At 44.3% G+C, this 13,618-nt stretch overlaps 1 protein-coding gene across 1 annotated transcript in view; it reads left to right on the top strand.

Moving 5' to 3' along the window:
* CLIC6 (chloride intracellular channel 6) overlaps positions 1-12,977 on the top strand; it is a 47,682-nt gene extending 34,705 nt beyond the window's left edge. The window contains 3 exon segments of the mRNA XM_033949568.1: positions 12,200-12,301; positions 12,303-12,329; positions 12,331-12,977. Of these exon segments, the coding sequence (XP_033805459.1) occupies positions 12,200-12,301; positions 12,303-12,329; positions 12,331-12,363 (162 nt within the window). The 3' untranslated portion in view covers positions 12,364-12,977.
* The last annotated feature ends 641 nt before the right edge of the window (positions 12,978-13,618 follow it).

Here is a 13,618-nt window from a genome sequence, read left to right on the forward strand (position 1 = left end):
GGCAGTTTCCTATGCCCACATATACCCCACCCCTCTGCTCAGCTGTGCCCTATTAGAAATATGATGGCAAATAAAGGCCAAATGGCCCATCCAGTCTGTCCATCCGCAGCATCCACTATCTCCTCTTCTTCCTAAAAGATCCCACTTGCCTGTCCCATGCTTTCTTGAGCATCTGCAATAATGGGGGCCACCTCCTGAAAGAGGAATTCAGCATTCTGGTGCTCCCGACTGGCATTTCAGGTTACAGAGGCTGCCAAAATAATGTCATGGCAGGGCTGGCGATTCACTGGATCCCTTGCAGGCACACACATGCCATACTAGGTATTTGGCCAACCCATGTTCCAAATACCTAGCTAGATCCCAAGTAGTAAAACAGATTTTATGCTACTTATCCTAGGAATAAGCAGTGGATTTCCCCAAGCCATCTCAATAATGGCCTATGGACTTCTCTTTTACGAAAGTATGCAAATCTTTTTTAACCCCGCTAAGCTAACTGATTTCACCACTTTCTCCGGCAATGAATTTCAGAGTTTAATTACATGTTGTGTGAGGAAATATTTTCTACAGTTTGTTTTAAATCTGCTAGTTAGTAGCTTCATCGCATGCCCCTAGTCCTAGTATTTTTGGAAAGAGTGAACAAATGATTCACATACTCTTTCCACTCCACTCAGTATTTTATAGACCTATCATATCACCCCTAAGTTGTCTCTTCTTCAAGCTGGAAGCCCAAATGGAATAATCACAAACTAAAAATAGAAATATGTAGACAAAAGTTAAACTAATGCAACACCACAGAAACAGTGACACATGTCCCCTAATACTGTGCAAAATATAAAGACAGTAGATGTAAATTTGAAAAAAAACTTCTACATAACAATCACCACTTTACAAATTAACAAATAATGAGAAATAAGAAAATACCATTTTATTGGACTAATCCATTTTTCAATTAGCTTTCTATTCTTTCTTCAAGACAGTATAGTATACTGCTGTTATGGTATTCTGTCCAGACCTGAGGAAAGGGGTTTAGTCCAAAAGAAATTGCCTTATTTCCATTTTCTACTTATAAACTTTTATTAATACAGTTACAATACTACTTGATTCTACAAAAAGCAACAAAAAAGATTTCTTTCTACCTTTTGTTGTTTCTGCTTTAATCTTCTCTCTCTTCTTTTTTTTTGTTTTGATATTCTTTATTCATTTTAAAACTTACAAGTGTACAAAAGAACATGAAAGACATTCATACAACACTTGAAATTCTTTCAATAATATCATAATATAAATAAATTAATTTCCCTCCTCCTATCCACCATTTTGTTACCATTAAACATTCCATATATTTATTATAAACTCATTATTAAATCAAATTTTTCCCCATCCTCCCCCCTCCCCCCTATATGAAAGAAAACTTTGCTCTCTTCTTTCTATACAGCTTTTGTCCTCTCTCCCTTCTATGCAACATCTGCCCTCTATCTTTGCCCCTTCCACCCAGCCTCTGCTCTCTCTCTACCCCTGCCATCTACTGTACACACTCTCCTGCCCCTTCTATCTACTGTCCACCCTCTCTCTGCCACTTCCATCCAGTGTCCACCCTCTTTGTCTCTTCCATACGGCATCTTCCCTCTTTTTATGTCCCTTCAATAAACTGTATATCCTGTGCCCTTTTTTTTTCCTTTATACATGATTCATTTCAGCTTCACCCCCTCTCCATTTTTCTGTCTCCACCCCCTACCCTATGCTCTGGCATCTCTCTCTTATCTTTTCCTTCCTTTCTTCCCACTCCACCCCATGGTCTGGCATCTCTATCTCCTTCCCTTCCCTCCTCCCATGCCCTGGCATCTCTCTCCCTCCTTGTTCCTGCACCTCCTCTCCTTCCTTTCGCTCTGGTCTGGCATTTGTCTCCTTAGTTTCCCTTCCCTCCCCCTTTCCCTGGCATCTCTCTCCTCTCCCCCTCCATTATCTGGCATCTCCTCTCCTTCCTTTCTCTCCCTCCCTCCTTCCTTCCTTTCCCCTAGTCTGGCATCTGTCTCCTCCCCCCCCATGCCCTGACATCTCCCCCCTCCCCATCCATGGTCTGGTATCTTCTTTCTTTTCCCTCCCTCCCTCCAATGGTCTTGGCATCTCTCTTTCCTTTCCTCTCCCTACTTGGTCTTCCTTCTCCCTCCTTCCTCTCTCCCCCCAATTGGATGCAACAACAGCATTTCTCTTCCCCCTTCCCCCATCCACTCTCACTCTCCTCCTCCTCTCCCCTCAGTCCAGCTGCAGCTTTCCCTCTTCCATTTTAAGTCCGGTGGCACTCTCCTCTGTTCCCAATCCAGCAGCACCCCTCCCTCTCACCTCCCTCCATCACGCAGTTCCAACAGCACCTCTCCTCTTCTCTACTTCCGTTTTCCCCCACGACTAGCTACAGCACCTCTCCTTTCCATTCCCAGGTCCAGCAGCACCTCTCCTCTCCGACTAGCAGGACTCCTCTCCCTTCCCTTTCCCTCCTCTCTGACTAGAAGCAGTACCTTACCCACTCACCTCCCAGGTCTAGCAGCAGCACCACTCTCTCTCCTCTTCTGACTACCAGCAGCACCTCTTTTCCTCGCCTCCTATCTGCATACCTCCCCCTCTCTCTTGACTAGCAGCAGAACCCCTCCCTCTTATCTCCCAGGTCCATCGGCACCACTCCCCTCTCCCGATTAACGGGCTCTCTATTGTAGCTTGCCTGACTACTGCCATAGCTTTAGCGAGTCAATTTCCTCCAGCAGCCTTGGGGCCTCTGCTAGGCCATCCTGCCTCCAAGGAAAAAAGGAAGTTGCATCATTGGAGGTGGGCTAGCCTAGCAAAATATCCGAGGCTGCAGAAGAGAATCGATTCCATAACACTACTGCTGCCGTCAGGCAAATTACAATAAGGAGAGAGCCTGCTAGTGGGGAGGGGAGGGAGAGGTGCTGCTGCTAGTCCAGGATCTAGAGAATAAAAAATGACAGCGGCAGCAGGAATGCGGGAAGAAGAAATATATCATAGACCGAAGGGGGAGGCGCATGCCAAAGTAAAAGTACCGAGGAGAGGCAATCGAGGAACACCTACTTCCAAATCAAATTTGCACCTTGGCACCACACTGGAAACATTTAATTTCCTTTACAGAAGTAACCTTGAGTTGATAAGTGACATTTTCATATTCTTTTGCCTTGAAACAAGTTTCCCCAAAGCAATTTTCTACCTCCCTAGGCCTGTCTTCCTGATCGGGAATGGAAGCCGCCCATCGCATACAGTACTGCTGCTCCACCCACAAAATAAAAATTGCAGGTTTGAAAATCGCCTGGTTTTTGGGTTGTTTTTTTTCTTTTTTTCTTAATTTTCTTTTTCTCTTAATTTTTGAATTCAATACACAAGCAAAAAAAAAAAAAGTCAGGCTGAGGACGGAGTCGAACACAGAACTTCCAGCGGTTCTTTAGGTTGTGCCGAGTCAGCCCGGGGAATCCCCAAACCAGTGAGAGGGTTTTTAAAAAATGTTTGAACAGTGGCAGCAGCAGAATTTGCAACGAGATGACAGCCAGGCACTCACCTAAATTAGCTAGAGCGCCCAGCTAAAAGGAGCTAGGGAGAACACTGCTTTTTTAATTTTCATCACCCTTCTCTGTACACATGCTCAGATCCATTCACATACATGAACTCAAGAGGCATACATAAAGATATATACATAGAAATTCACTCATACAGAGACATACATATTAGTGCTGCCCGATTCAGGGGAAAAAATTTCGATTCGATTCAGTCTGTTGAATCGATTTTTCGATTCGATTTTCCTGCCCAATTGGATGTTTTTTTCAAACATCCTGGTGGGTTTATTTTATAGCCTCTTCACCCCTTTTGCCTTCTCCTAACCACACTGGCACTGTGGTGTAAACAAAATAAACAAACAAAAAAGACTTTTCCTCTCTCTGTTAAATCCTAGCTCACGTTCACGGTTTAACACCAGCTCTGGCAGGATACACTTTTCAAATCTGACATATTGTAATCACAAAACAGAAAACAAAATTATTTTTTTCTTCCTTTTGTTGTTTGGTCATTATTCAAATCATGTTGGTTCCTTCCTTACACCACAGATCACATCTTGATCATACTCTATACCTAGCCCTTTCTCAGTCTCTATAGCATGGTTCATAGTCTCATAGCACTGCCGCTCCAACACTTCATTGGTCTTCATCATATTTTCACCCACTGCCCAACATCCCATTTTTACAAGCTCATCATTGAGTTCTTGTAACTCAAACATATCCATATCATCTAAGACTTACCAACATGTGTTCTCTGCCCTTTCCAAAATGTTGATGTAGCCATATTCTGCAGGCTCTGGACTGGAGCAATGAATGTACTTTCTGGATCGAGAATATAGTACTTCCTTAACTTTTTCAGCAGTCACCCAGAGAGAAGGTTGCAGGATTATATCTGGACTGGCTAGGATTTGAACACCCTTCTCCCATTCTTGCTGAGAATTTGGAATTTTCATGATACTTAGGTCTGTCCGGAATACCTCTGCTCATTAGCTGAGGGTTTTGACTTGCTCCTGTGTTTAGCACAGGAAGAAAAAGAAGCAAATTCTTTCCCCTTTTACTAAACTCTCGCGCTCTGTCCTGCTAAGAGCCTAGGATGCGTCAGAATGAAACGCCACCGGAATTTCAGCAACAGTTCAGCGCTGCCTCCTTTACTAAACCACAGCACCGCCCTAGTGGTTTTTAGTGCCAGGAGCCGCGCTGAATGTTCTGCGTTACTCCCGATGCTCATAGAGTTCCTATGAGCATTGGGAGCAGCGTGGGGCATTCAGCGCGGCTCCTGATGCTAAAAACCGCTAGCGCGGTGTGGCAGTTTAGTAAAGGAGGCAGCACTGAACTGTTGCTGAAATTCCGGTGGCGTTTCATCCTGATGCATCTGGGCTCTTAGCAGGACAGAGCGCGAGAGTGATAATCTTCACCACATCCGGGCCACAGCAGGGGCGGGAGCGAGAGGCCATGGTAACGCCGGAACAAATGGCTGCAGGGTGCGCACAAAAATCACCTGTTTCGGTTACTGTGGGCCGGTGGCGTTGAACAAGAGTCTGTTCCTGGTCTAGGCAGAGGCCTAACTACAGCGGGAAAGTACGTTTAAAAAATGTAATAAAAAAACAGTGACAGTGAAAGGAGAAAAGCCCTATTGCAATCTGAAGGCATGGAGAGGAGAGTCAGTTACCGAATCAGCCAGGCCGATTTTTTAAAAATATGAATCGATTCAAATGTATTCACTCGAAGTGAATCGGTGAATCGATTTGAATCGTGAATCGGACAGCACTAATACATATACACACAATACATATACACACAATACATATACACACAATACATATACACACAATACATATACACAAACATACAACAGAGATACTGATAGTCGCACAAAGAGATTGGAGATGTGACATTCTTGGAGCAATTCTGTAATGTAGATGCTAAAATTTTTGTATAGATAACATGTGTTAATGTTTAAGTGCTAGCTTTTATATGCGAATGTGTGTACTTAACATACATAAATGCTAGAATGCTTTCAGTGTGCAGATCTGTTCAGTACAAGTGCATGTAACTTGCATATCATGGAAATGCAAGGGGGCAAACACAGGTGCAAGGCATATGTGGGAGCCCCAACTAATTTACAGAATTTAGGCACTTCCACTTAGACCAGCTCTATTGCTTGCATGTATGATTGCATTTAAATTAAGGGTGTGTAAAATACTAGTGTACCTAGTTACACTAGTATTTTATACACTAGTATTTTATAAAGTAGCTTAGGTGCCTACATTTCTTTATAGAATAGACTCCTAGTACACATACTCCAGACACCTAAGTTATAGAATTGCTCTCTCTATGTCTGTTTTCCCCACCATGCACTACTACCACCCCCTCCATGCTGCCTTACCATTTTTTTCTGTTGGATTGCTTCATAGTGATTCATATATGTATTTCATTTTGCAACTTCTACTGTGAAACTCAGTAGCTGAACTTTCTAGTACAATAGGTATGTCATTCTGGATAGACAGGTAATCTCTCCATGCTCGCGAGCTATGTAGAAGAAATCCATTCCAGTTTTTCAGTTCCTTCTCCAAAGGGCTCTGCTGTCGCCTTCAGTTTTTCCTTTTGCTTGCGTGCCAGAAGGAATCTTTCTGATCTACTCTGTATATTTCTTTATTTTTGGTCTTTTTTTTTTTAAACAATGTTTGACAGTTTTTGATGCTCAGAGTTCACCACTTCAAGAATCAAGCTCTGCTTACGTGGAGGACAAGCAGACTGTGGTCTGCAGCTAACAGGCTAGTCCCTCTGTGGGACCTGTTAGCTAGCCTGCAGAAACTTTTGTGGAGCTCAGGGTCCATGCCCTTCGTAGCATTGCTCACCTACTGGATTGCAGGGGCTTGAACGTAGGCTGTCGGGCATCAATAGGGGGCTCAGCGGGGCTCTTCAGGATGCCGGCTGCATTTTGCCTCCCCCTTTTCACAGGTTAGAGGCTCAGTCAGACTTCAGTCTGACTGGCAGCTCGAAGATACATTGTTGGAGGAACAGTCCAATTGAAGCAGTGATTTCTTCTCCCAGATCCAGCTACTTTATGAACTGAGGTAAGCTCAGCAGCACATCATCAGCACAGGTTGCAGTGAGTAAGGCTGTTACAGTTTATGAGGAAAATCAGGGGGATCTTTAAAAGCTGTTTCTACATGTTTTGGCCTCATCCTTTAGTGTCCTCTGCCTCCAAAATCCCTTTTTCGCTGTTTTTTAGTTTTAATTAAGACATTTTGGAGCTGTTTTTTGGTGCCAGAACGCTGCCACAGCGGCCATCATGAATTTCCCAATTTTTTAAAAAGTCCTCCAGAACCTTCAGATCACCTTGTTTTGCCTCAAAAGTGGCAGGGATGGTTTTACCCTTAGTTCATGCCAGATTTGCACTGGATGAGCGCACAAAAAGCGCCCTTGCGTCATGTGCTGTGCAGCATGTGAGGGGGGGTAGGAGCAACTGGCTTAGCCTCCCCTTTGCTTTTTATGGCTGAGGAACAGTCGGGGGAGGGGGGTCTATCAGCTGGGAGTAAATCCCTTCAGAGCCCCAGAATGGTGGTCATCCTATGCACAGGAGCGTGGAGGCCATGGAACCTAAGAGACACAAGCTGGAGTCATCTAAAGAAGACTCCACACTGCCTAATAAGGCATTTTCTCTGGAATTTGTCAGTTTGATGTGGAGAGCTTATCTGGATGGTCAAGATCCCCAGGGGAAGTTGGAAGTGCACCAGAAGGCATGTGAGGGGGCTTAGGCATGCAGGGCACCTCTGCCTCAGTGTCAAAAGCTGGCCAGGATCCAGTGGGCCTTTCTGATAGAGACTCAGAGGATGAGGGGTCTATCTATATGCCTTTACTGTCTCAGAGTGAGCTCTCCCTGCTGGAAGATGCAAGGTTGCAGGCAGGTGCGAGTACGCGCTCGATCAGGAGGATGACCCCATGATCCATCAACTATTCAGACTGTCAGCTCTGTTAGAGCTTATTGCTGACTCTTTGAGGGAGTTAAACTTAAACTCCTAGCAGGTCCTCTCTGCTCTGTGCTTTATACTGAGCAGAGTGAAAGCCCAGTCATCTTCATTTCCCTGGCATCCTGGTATGAGTGTATTAGTCACGAAGCATTGAGATGTTCCTGAAGGGTCCCTTAAAGTAGCCAAGACAATGGCTCAGCTGTATCCGATGACACAGGAGTGTCAGCAGATGTTTGCTCAGCCCAAGGTAGTGCAGGTAACCAAATGCATGTCCCTACCAAGTAAAGGAGGTGTAGTATTAAAGGATATGCAGAGTGGATGTGAACCTTAAAAGATAATTTGAAGTGCTAGCCTTAGGAATCTGCAGTGGCTTCCTTTGTGACACACATTTTTGCAGGGGCTTGCACTAGCAGAGGGCGAGCCTTTGCCCCAGTTTCTATTAGGAGGAGTAGATTACATGGCTGATGCTTCTACAACATCATCAGAGTCATGAGCAAAGTCTCGGCTTATTCTATCTCAGCATACAGAATGCTCTGGATCAGTCAGTGGGTGGGAGATTCCACCTCCAAGGCTACCCTCAGCAGATTTCCTTTCAAGGAACTAATGTTGTTCAAAAAAGGACCAGACGTTCTCATTGCCAGCGTGGCAGATCATTAGCCAAAATCTCTATCTGACAGCAGATTGTGAAACTCGAGAGGCTGAGGGTGGTCTAATTTCATGGCTCCAGGTGTTTTCAACAATACTCAGGAGGAGCCTCCTTTCAGAGATCCTACCAGGGATTCAGATAGATAATCTCAGGACCCAGGCAGAACCAAGCCTCCAGTTCTCATCCTGCTTCAGCCTACAAGAAACCACAATGAGGTTTGGTTTGGTGTAGAGAATGACATGGGGAAAAAAATCTGTCTCCTTCACTGCCCCGCCACCGGACCACCTTCACCGCCCCGTCCCCTTCACCACCCCATCCCCGCCGTCCCCTTCACTGCCCCGTCCCCGTCCCCACAGCATCCACCCATTCATCTCGCCAACTCATTGCCCTTTGGCACCCCTCGCGCAGTCTGTGCATCTCCTTCCCTCCCCCTTACCTTTGTGACATGTTTTAAGGGTGAGTAGCTTGTTGAAAGCTGCCAGAGTGTTCATGCAGTCGCGTGCATGTGTGGACAGAAGCTTCTCCTCTGACACAACCGGAAGTTGCGTCGGAGGAGAAGCTTCTGCCCACACATGCATACGACTGCACATACACTCCGGCGGCTTTCAACAAGTCTGAAACCTTAAAACGTGCCATGAAGATAAGGGGGAGGGAGGGAGATAGATAGATTCGGGTAGGTAGGAAGGGGGCTGCACATGATCGGTGACCGCGCGTGTTCCCTCCCTTAACTGCATGGACAAGGCCATTCACCGCTCCACGGGACGGTGGATGGCTTTGTCTCCGTACCTGCGGTGAGCACCTTTCCCCCCTCCACCGTTTTGGCGGGTTACCCGCGGCTACTCACGGCTAGCCGTGGGTAACATCCACTGTGTCATTCTCTAGTCTGAAGCCATTCCCCTGAAGATAGGGGGATGGTTCTCAGAATATGCAGAGGTCTGGGTGCAGATCTTGTTGGACTGTTGTGTGCTGGAGATCATTCAGAATGGTTACAAGCTCAATTTCACCTAGCCCTTAATGGACTGGTTTGTGAACTTCCTGGCAGAGTGACCAGAGAAAGCAAGCAAGGCCGTGGCTACAGTTCAGAAGTTGTTAGATATTCAGGCCATAGAGACCATGCCGCCTGATGATTCAGGCTCGAGCAGATACTCCATATACTTCAGAGTGCCCAAGAAAGAAGATTGGAGATCCATTCTGGATTTTACACATGTCAATGCAGCACTGAAAGTTCCACGCTTAGCACAGAGACAGTATGGACAGTCATAACAGCGGTGGTGCCTGGGAATTTCTGGCCTCTCTGGATTCGATGGAAGCCTATGTGCACATTCCCATCTTTCCAGAACACAGAAAATTCCTGAGATTTCATGTCCCGTAGACCAATTCCAGTTCTCGGCTCTTCCCTTTGGGCTGGTGACAGCACCGCGAATGTTCACCAAGTTGATGGTGGTGATAGCTGCGTATCTACACAGGACAGGATTGCAAGTACATCCATACTTGGATGATTGACTGGTCAGAGCTCTGTCGTTGTCGGAAAGAGAACAAGCAGTGACTCACATGTTCTGGGTCCTGCAGAGCCTGGGTTGGATAGTGAATTTCCGAAAGAGCTAACTGGTTCCGTCCCAATCCCTGAAGTACCAGGGAGTCTTCTTTAACATAGCAGAAGGTCATGTCTATCTTCCAGAGACATGTAGACAGAAGCTTTGTGCCCAGATAATAATCCAAGTGCTAGGCTCCATGGCAGCCACGATAGACGTGGTCCAGTGGGTGAAGGCTCACATGCATCCTCTCCAGAGTGCTCTGATATAATGTTGTCACTCTCTGCAGATGTCTCTGCCATGGATTCCAGAAGCCCGGGCCAGAATGGGCTTGTGGCTTCATCTACAGGTGTTATTAAGGGGTATGCTTACATAGTAACATACATAGTAGATGACGGCAGATAAAGACCCGAATGGTCCATCCAGCCTGCCCAACCTGATTCAATTTACATTTTTTAAATTTTTTCTTCTTAGCTATTTCTGGGCAAAAATACAAAGCTCTACCCGGTACTGTGCTTGGGTTCCAACAGCCGAAATCTCCACTAAAACCTACTCCATCCCATCTAAACCCTCCCAGCCATTGAAGCCCTCTCCAGCCCATTCTCCCTCAAACGGCCATATACAGATATAGACCGTGCAAGTCTGCCTAGTACTGACCTTAGTTCAATATTTAATATTATATAGCTTCAGGGTAATTGTGACAACAGATGCTAGCCTGTTTGGCTGGGGGCTCACTGCAATGGATGCCTGATACAGGAACATTTGTCGGCCTCCCAGAGGGTTGATCAACAGATTGGAGCTTCAAGCTATTTGATTGGCTTTGTAGAAGCTGGAGAAGAGTCTTGACGGATAAGTGGTCCAAGTCTTCTTGGACAATGCTACACCAGTGGCATATGTCAATGACCAGGGAGGCACCAAGAGTGCGCAGCTAAGTCTGGAGACCCATTCACTGTTCCGGTGAACAGTTTCATCTTCAGGCTCTTTTTTTTTTTCTCAGCAGAATGGACACTGTCTGTCACATCCTTCCAATCCATTGTTCACCGCTGGGGTCACCCAACGTTTGATCTGATGGCAACAGCAAGAAACAAGAAGGTGGACCGCTCTTCAGTTGAAGATCTGAGCCTGGAAGTACAGGTCTAGACGTTCTGGTCCAGCTGTGGCCAATGAATGAGCTCTTGTATATGTTTCCACTGTGGCCCATGATAAGGCAGATACTCCACAGGAATGCAAGCCATCTGGGAAAAGTCATTCTTGTGGCTCCAGATTGGCCATACAGACCATGGTATGCAGATCTAGTGTGTCTTCAGAGGGGCGCAAGTCTCGGACTGCAAATACAGCCAGACCTCCTTTCTCAGGAACCAGTTATTATAGAAGATCCAGATTGCTTTGCTCTTATGGCATGGCTCTTGAGTGCCCGGCATTAGAGCACAAAGGATATTTAGAGGTAGTGATTTCTACTCTTCTCAGAGCCAAAAAGCCTATGACAGTCTCTGCCTATGCTAAAGCATGGGAAATATGCTATAACATATTGGGGTAATATTTGAGCTCCATAAATGTTTGTTTGGTTTGAATATTTCGCTGTTTTGATTGTTCAATGGTAATGCTTAACATGTTTGTTATATTTTCAGAGCTGAACAAAGTTGTAGTCCTTTGCATGTGTTTCTATATAGGGCTATCACCTACTTTGGTTCAAACTAAAGAGAGCAGCAGAGCCCTCTGTAGAAGGAGGAGAAATTAAAAAGCTAGAATTGATTTCTGCACAGCTTGTGAGCATGGGGAGATTACCCGACCGTCCAGAATGACACACCTATCTACTAGAAAAGTTTCTAGCAAGACAAGAACCTAATCTCTTTTTATAGCTTTCTTAATTGTTGCTAAGAGGGCCATCACCTGCTTTGGTACAAATGGAAGAGAGAAGCAGAGCCCTCTGAAGAAGGAGGAGAAATTGAAAAGCTGGAATAGATTCCTTCACAGCTCATGAGCATGGGGAGATTACCCATCCATCCAGAATGAGACATCTATCTATTAGAAAAGATTCTAGCAAGATAAGAACCTAATCTCTTTTTATAGCTTTCTTAATTGTTGCTAAGAGTACTGCTATCTAGTGGTAAAAAAGATGGCAATACTGGTTGCCCTGGAACAGTAGTTAAACTGTAAAATCTATCCTCTGAAATCTGTTGACAGTAACACCTAATGGTTTGATATATTATTGCAATTTGTCTAATTTTATTATTTTTCCAAACCAACAATATATTTGAGTACTACTCCATTCATTTTGCCCCATCCCTATCCCATCTAGGGACAATACAGGTAAAAGTTCACAAACACATGTACATGCATGCAGAGGGTGGAAACATTTCCATGAACCAAACAAGTATTTCTCATGCTTTACTTAATCCTATTTGAAAGTGGATATGACCCACTATACTTCACAAATGTTGAAAATAAACCAGCAGTCTAGAGAAATGCTATCTAATATGTACTAACATCTCTTTTTTTCAGGTGATAGCAAAGACATACAGGAATTTTGAGTTCCCAGATGAGCTCTCTGGTCTCTGGAGATATCTGAACAATGCCTATGCCAGAGATGAATTCATAAGTACCCTGCCCAGCAGATCGAGAGATTGTGGTTAGCTTATTCAGATGTTGCCAAAAGAATGAAATAATAGGATTAATGTTTCTAACTTCTGTGTTTGTCCAAGCAAATTGAAGAAAGCATCAGAGGAGTGCATTCTACTAGTATACTACTAAAGTGAATCCACTGCTGGCAAAAGTCCTAGCTCTACAATGAGCTCTTTAGTGCCCGTCTGAATAGCTATTCTGTTATTTCCAGGCATTATTTGCATATTGTGTGGGAGAAAATCGCTTTTTTACACTCGCATACTGCAACAGACAATATAGGATATGAGACTATTTATTTGAAAAGTGATGTTTGCAGAAAGTAGTATACATAGAAAAACCAAAACCAGAAGACTACACTCTTATACTGTACATACATAGCATTTGCAACCTTTCATTTAAATAAAAACATAATAACATAGATGCAACTGTGGGAAACAATTAAAAAGCTCAGAGCAGACATCACTTCAGCTTGATACTTGCTGTAATAAACACTTAGTATTTGGTTGTAGTGACAGAGATTACTTGGCCTGTATCCTGAATACAGTTTCCTGACTTTTGAAGTTCTGACTTACAGGCTAATTTTCAGAACTCCCATGGTATAAGCCAATAGTGCACAGAAAGACAAGTCTCTCCCAGTTTATCAGAGAAAATGAATATTCAAATTAATGCATTCTGTAAAAAGTAAAAGCAAGGGGAGAAATGTGCTTGGCGCATGCACAGAAGCGTTTTGCAGTAAGCCCCAGTTCTTGTGTCTCATGCACCAGGCAAACCCGACCATGAAGTACATTTCGGCACCAATTGTTTTTGTACATTTTAAAATGTAAGCTTTTCAAATTTTTTTTTTATAACTTGAAAAGCTTATATTTAAACACAGAAAATAGGCACCAGTGTGTGCTTTCACTTTTTAGTTGCACAGACAAGCACAACATCTTTTTCTCAGTACCGGATGCTTATTAGGGTTGCAAGGACTTTTGTTCTGCTTCCAAAAGAAATCAAGACGAGCAAATTTTAAACTGGAATCAAAAATAAATGCTCTCTTTAAAACCCCCACCTGTCAGCTCAGAGTTGATGTTATTTTTCCAGCAGTACAAGCAGGGTTGTTTGTTTGCTGTTTTCCAGTATGCAATAGGTAAAACATTCTAAATCTAGACAGATGGGTAGTGTCCCCATGGCTGTGTGCCATTGGCAGATGAAACCCACTCCAGATTTTTTCACTGTGCCTCTGCTCTACTTTACTGGGCTTCTTAGCTCCCTCTACAGTTTTTTCGCTTCTGCACGTGTGCCTGCTCTCCACAATTT

This window comes from Geotrypetes seraphini, chromosome 6 (assembly GCF_902459505.1).
Source record: "Geotrypetes seraphini chromosome 6, aGeoSer1.1, whole genome shotgun sequence".
Classification (NCBI taxonomy): Eukaryota; Metazoa; Chordata; class Amphibia; order Gymnophiona; family Dermophiidae; genus Geotrypetes; species Geotrypetes seraphini.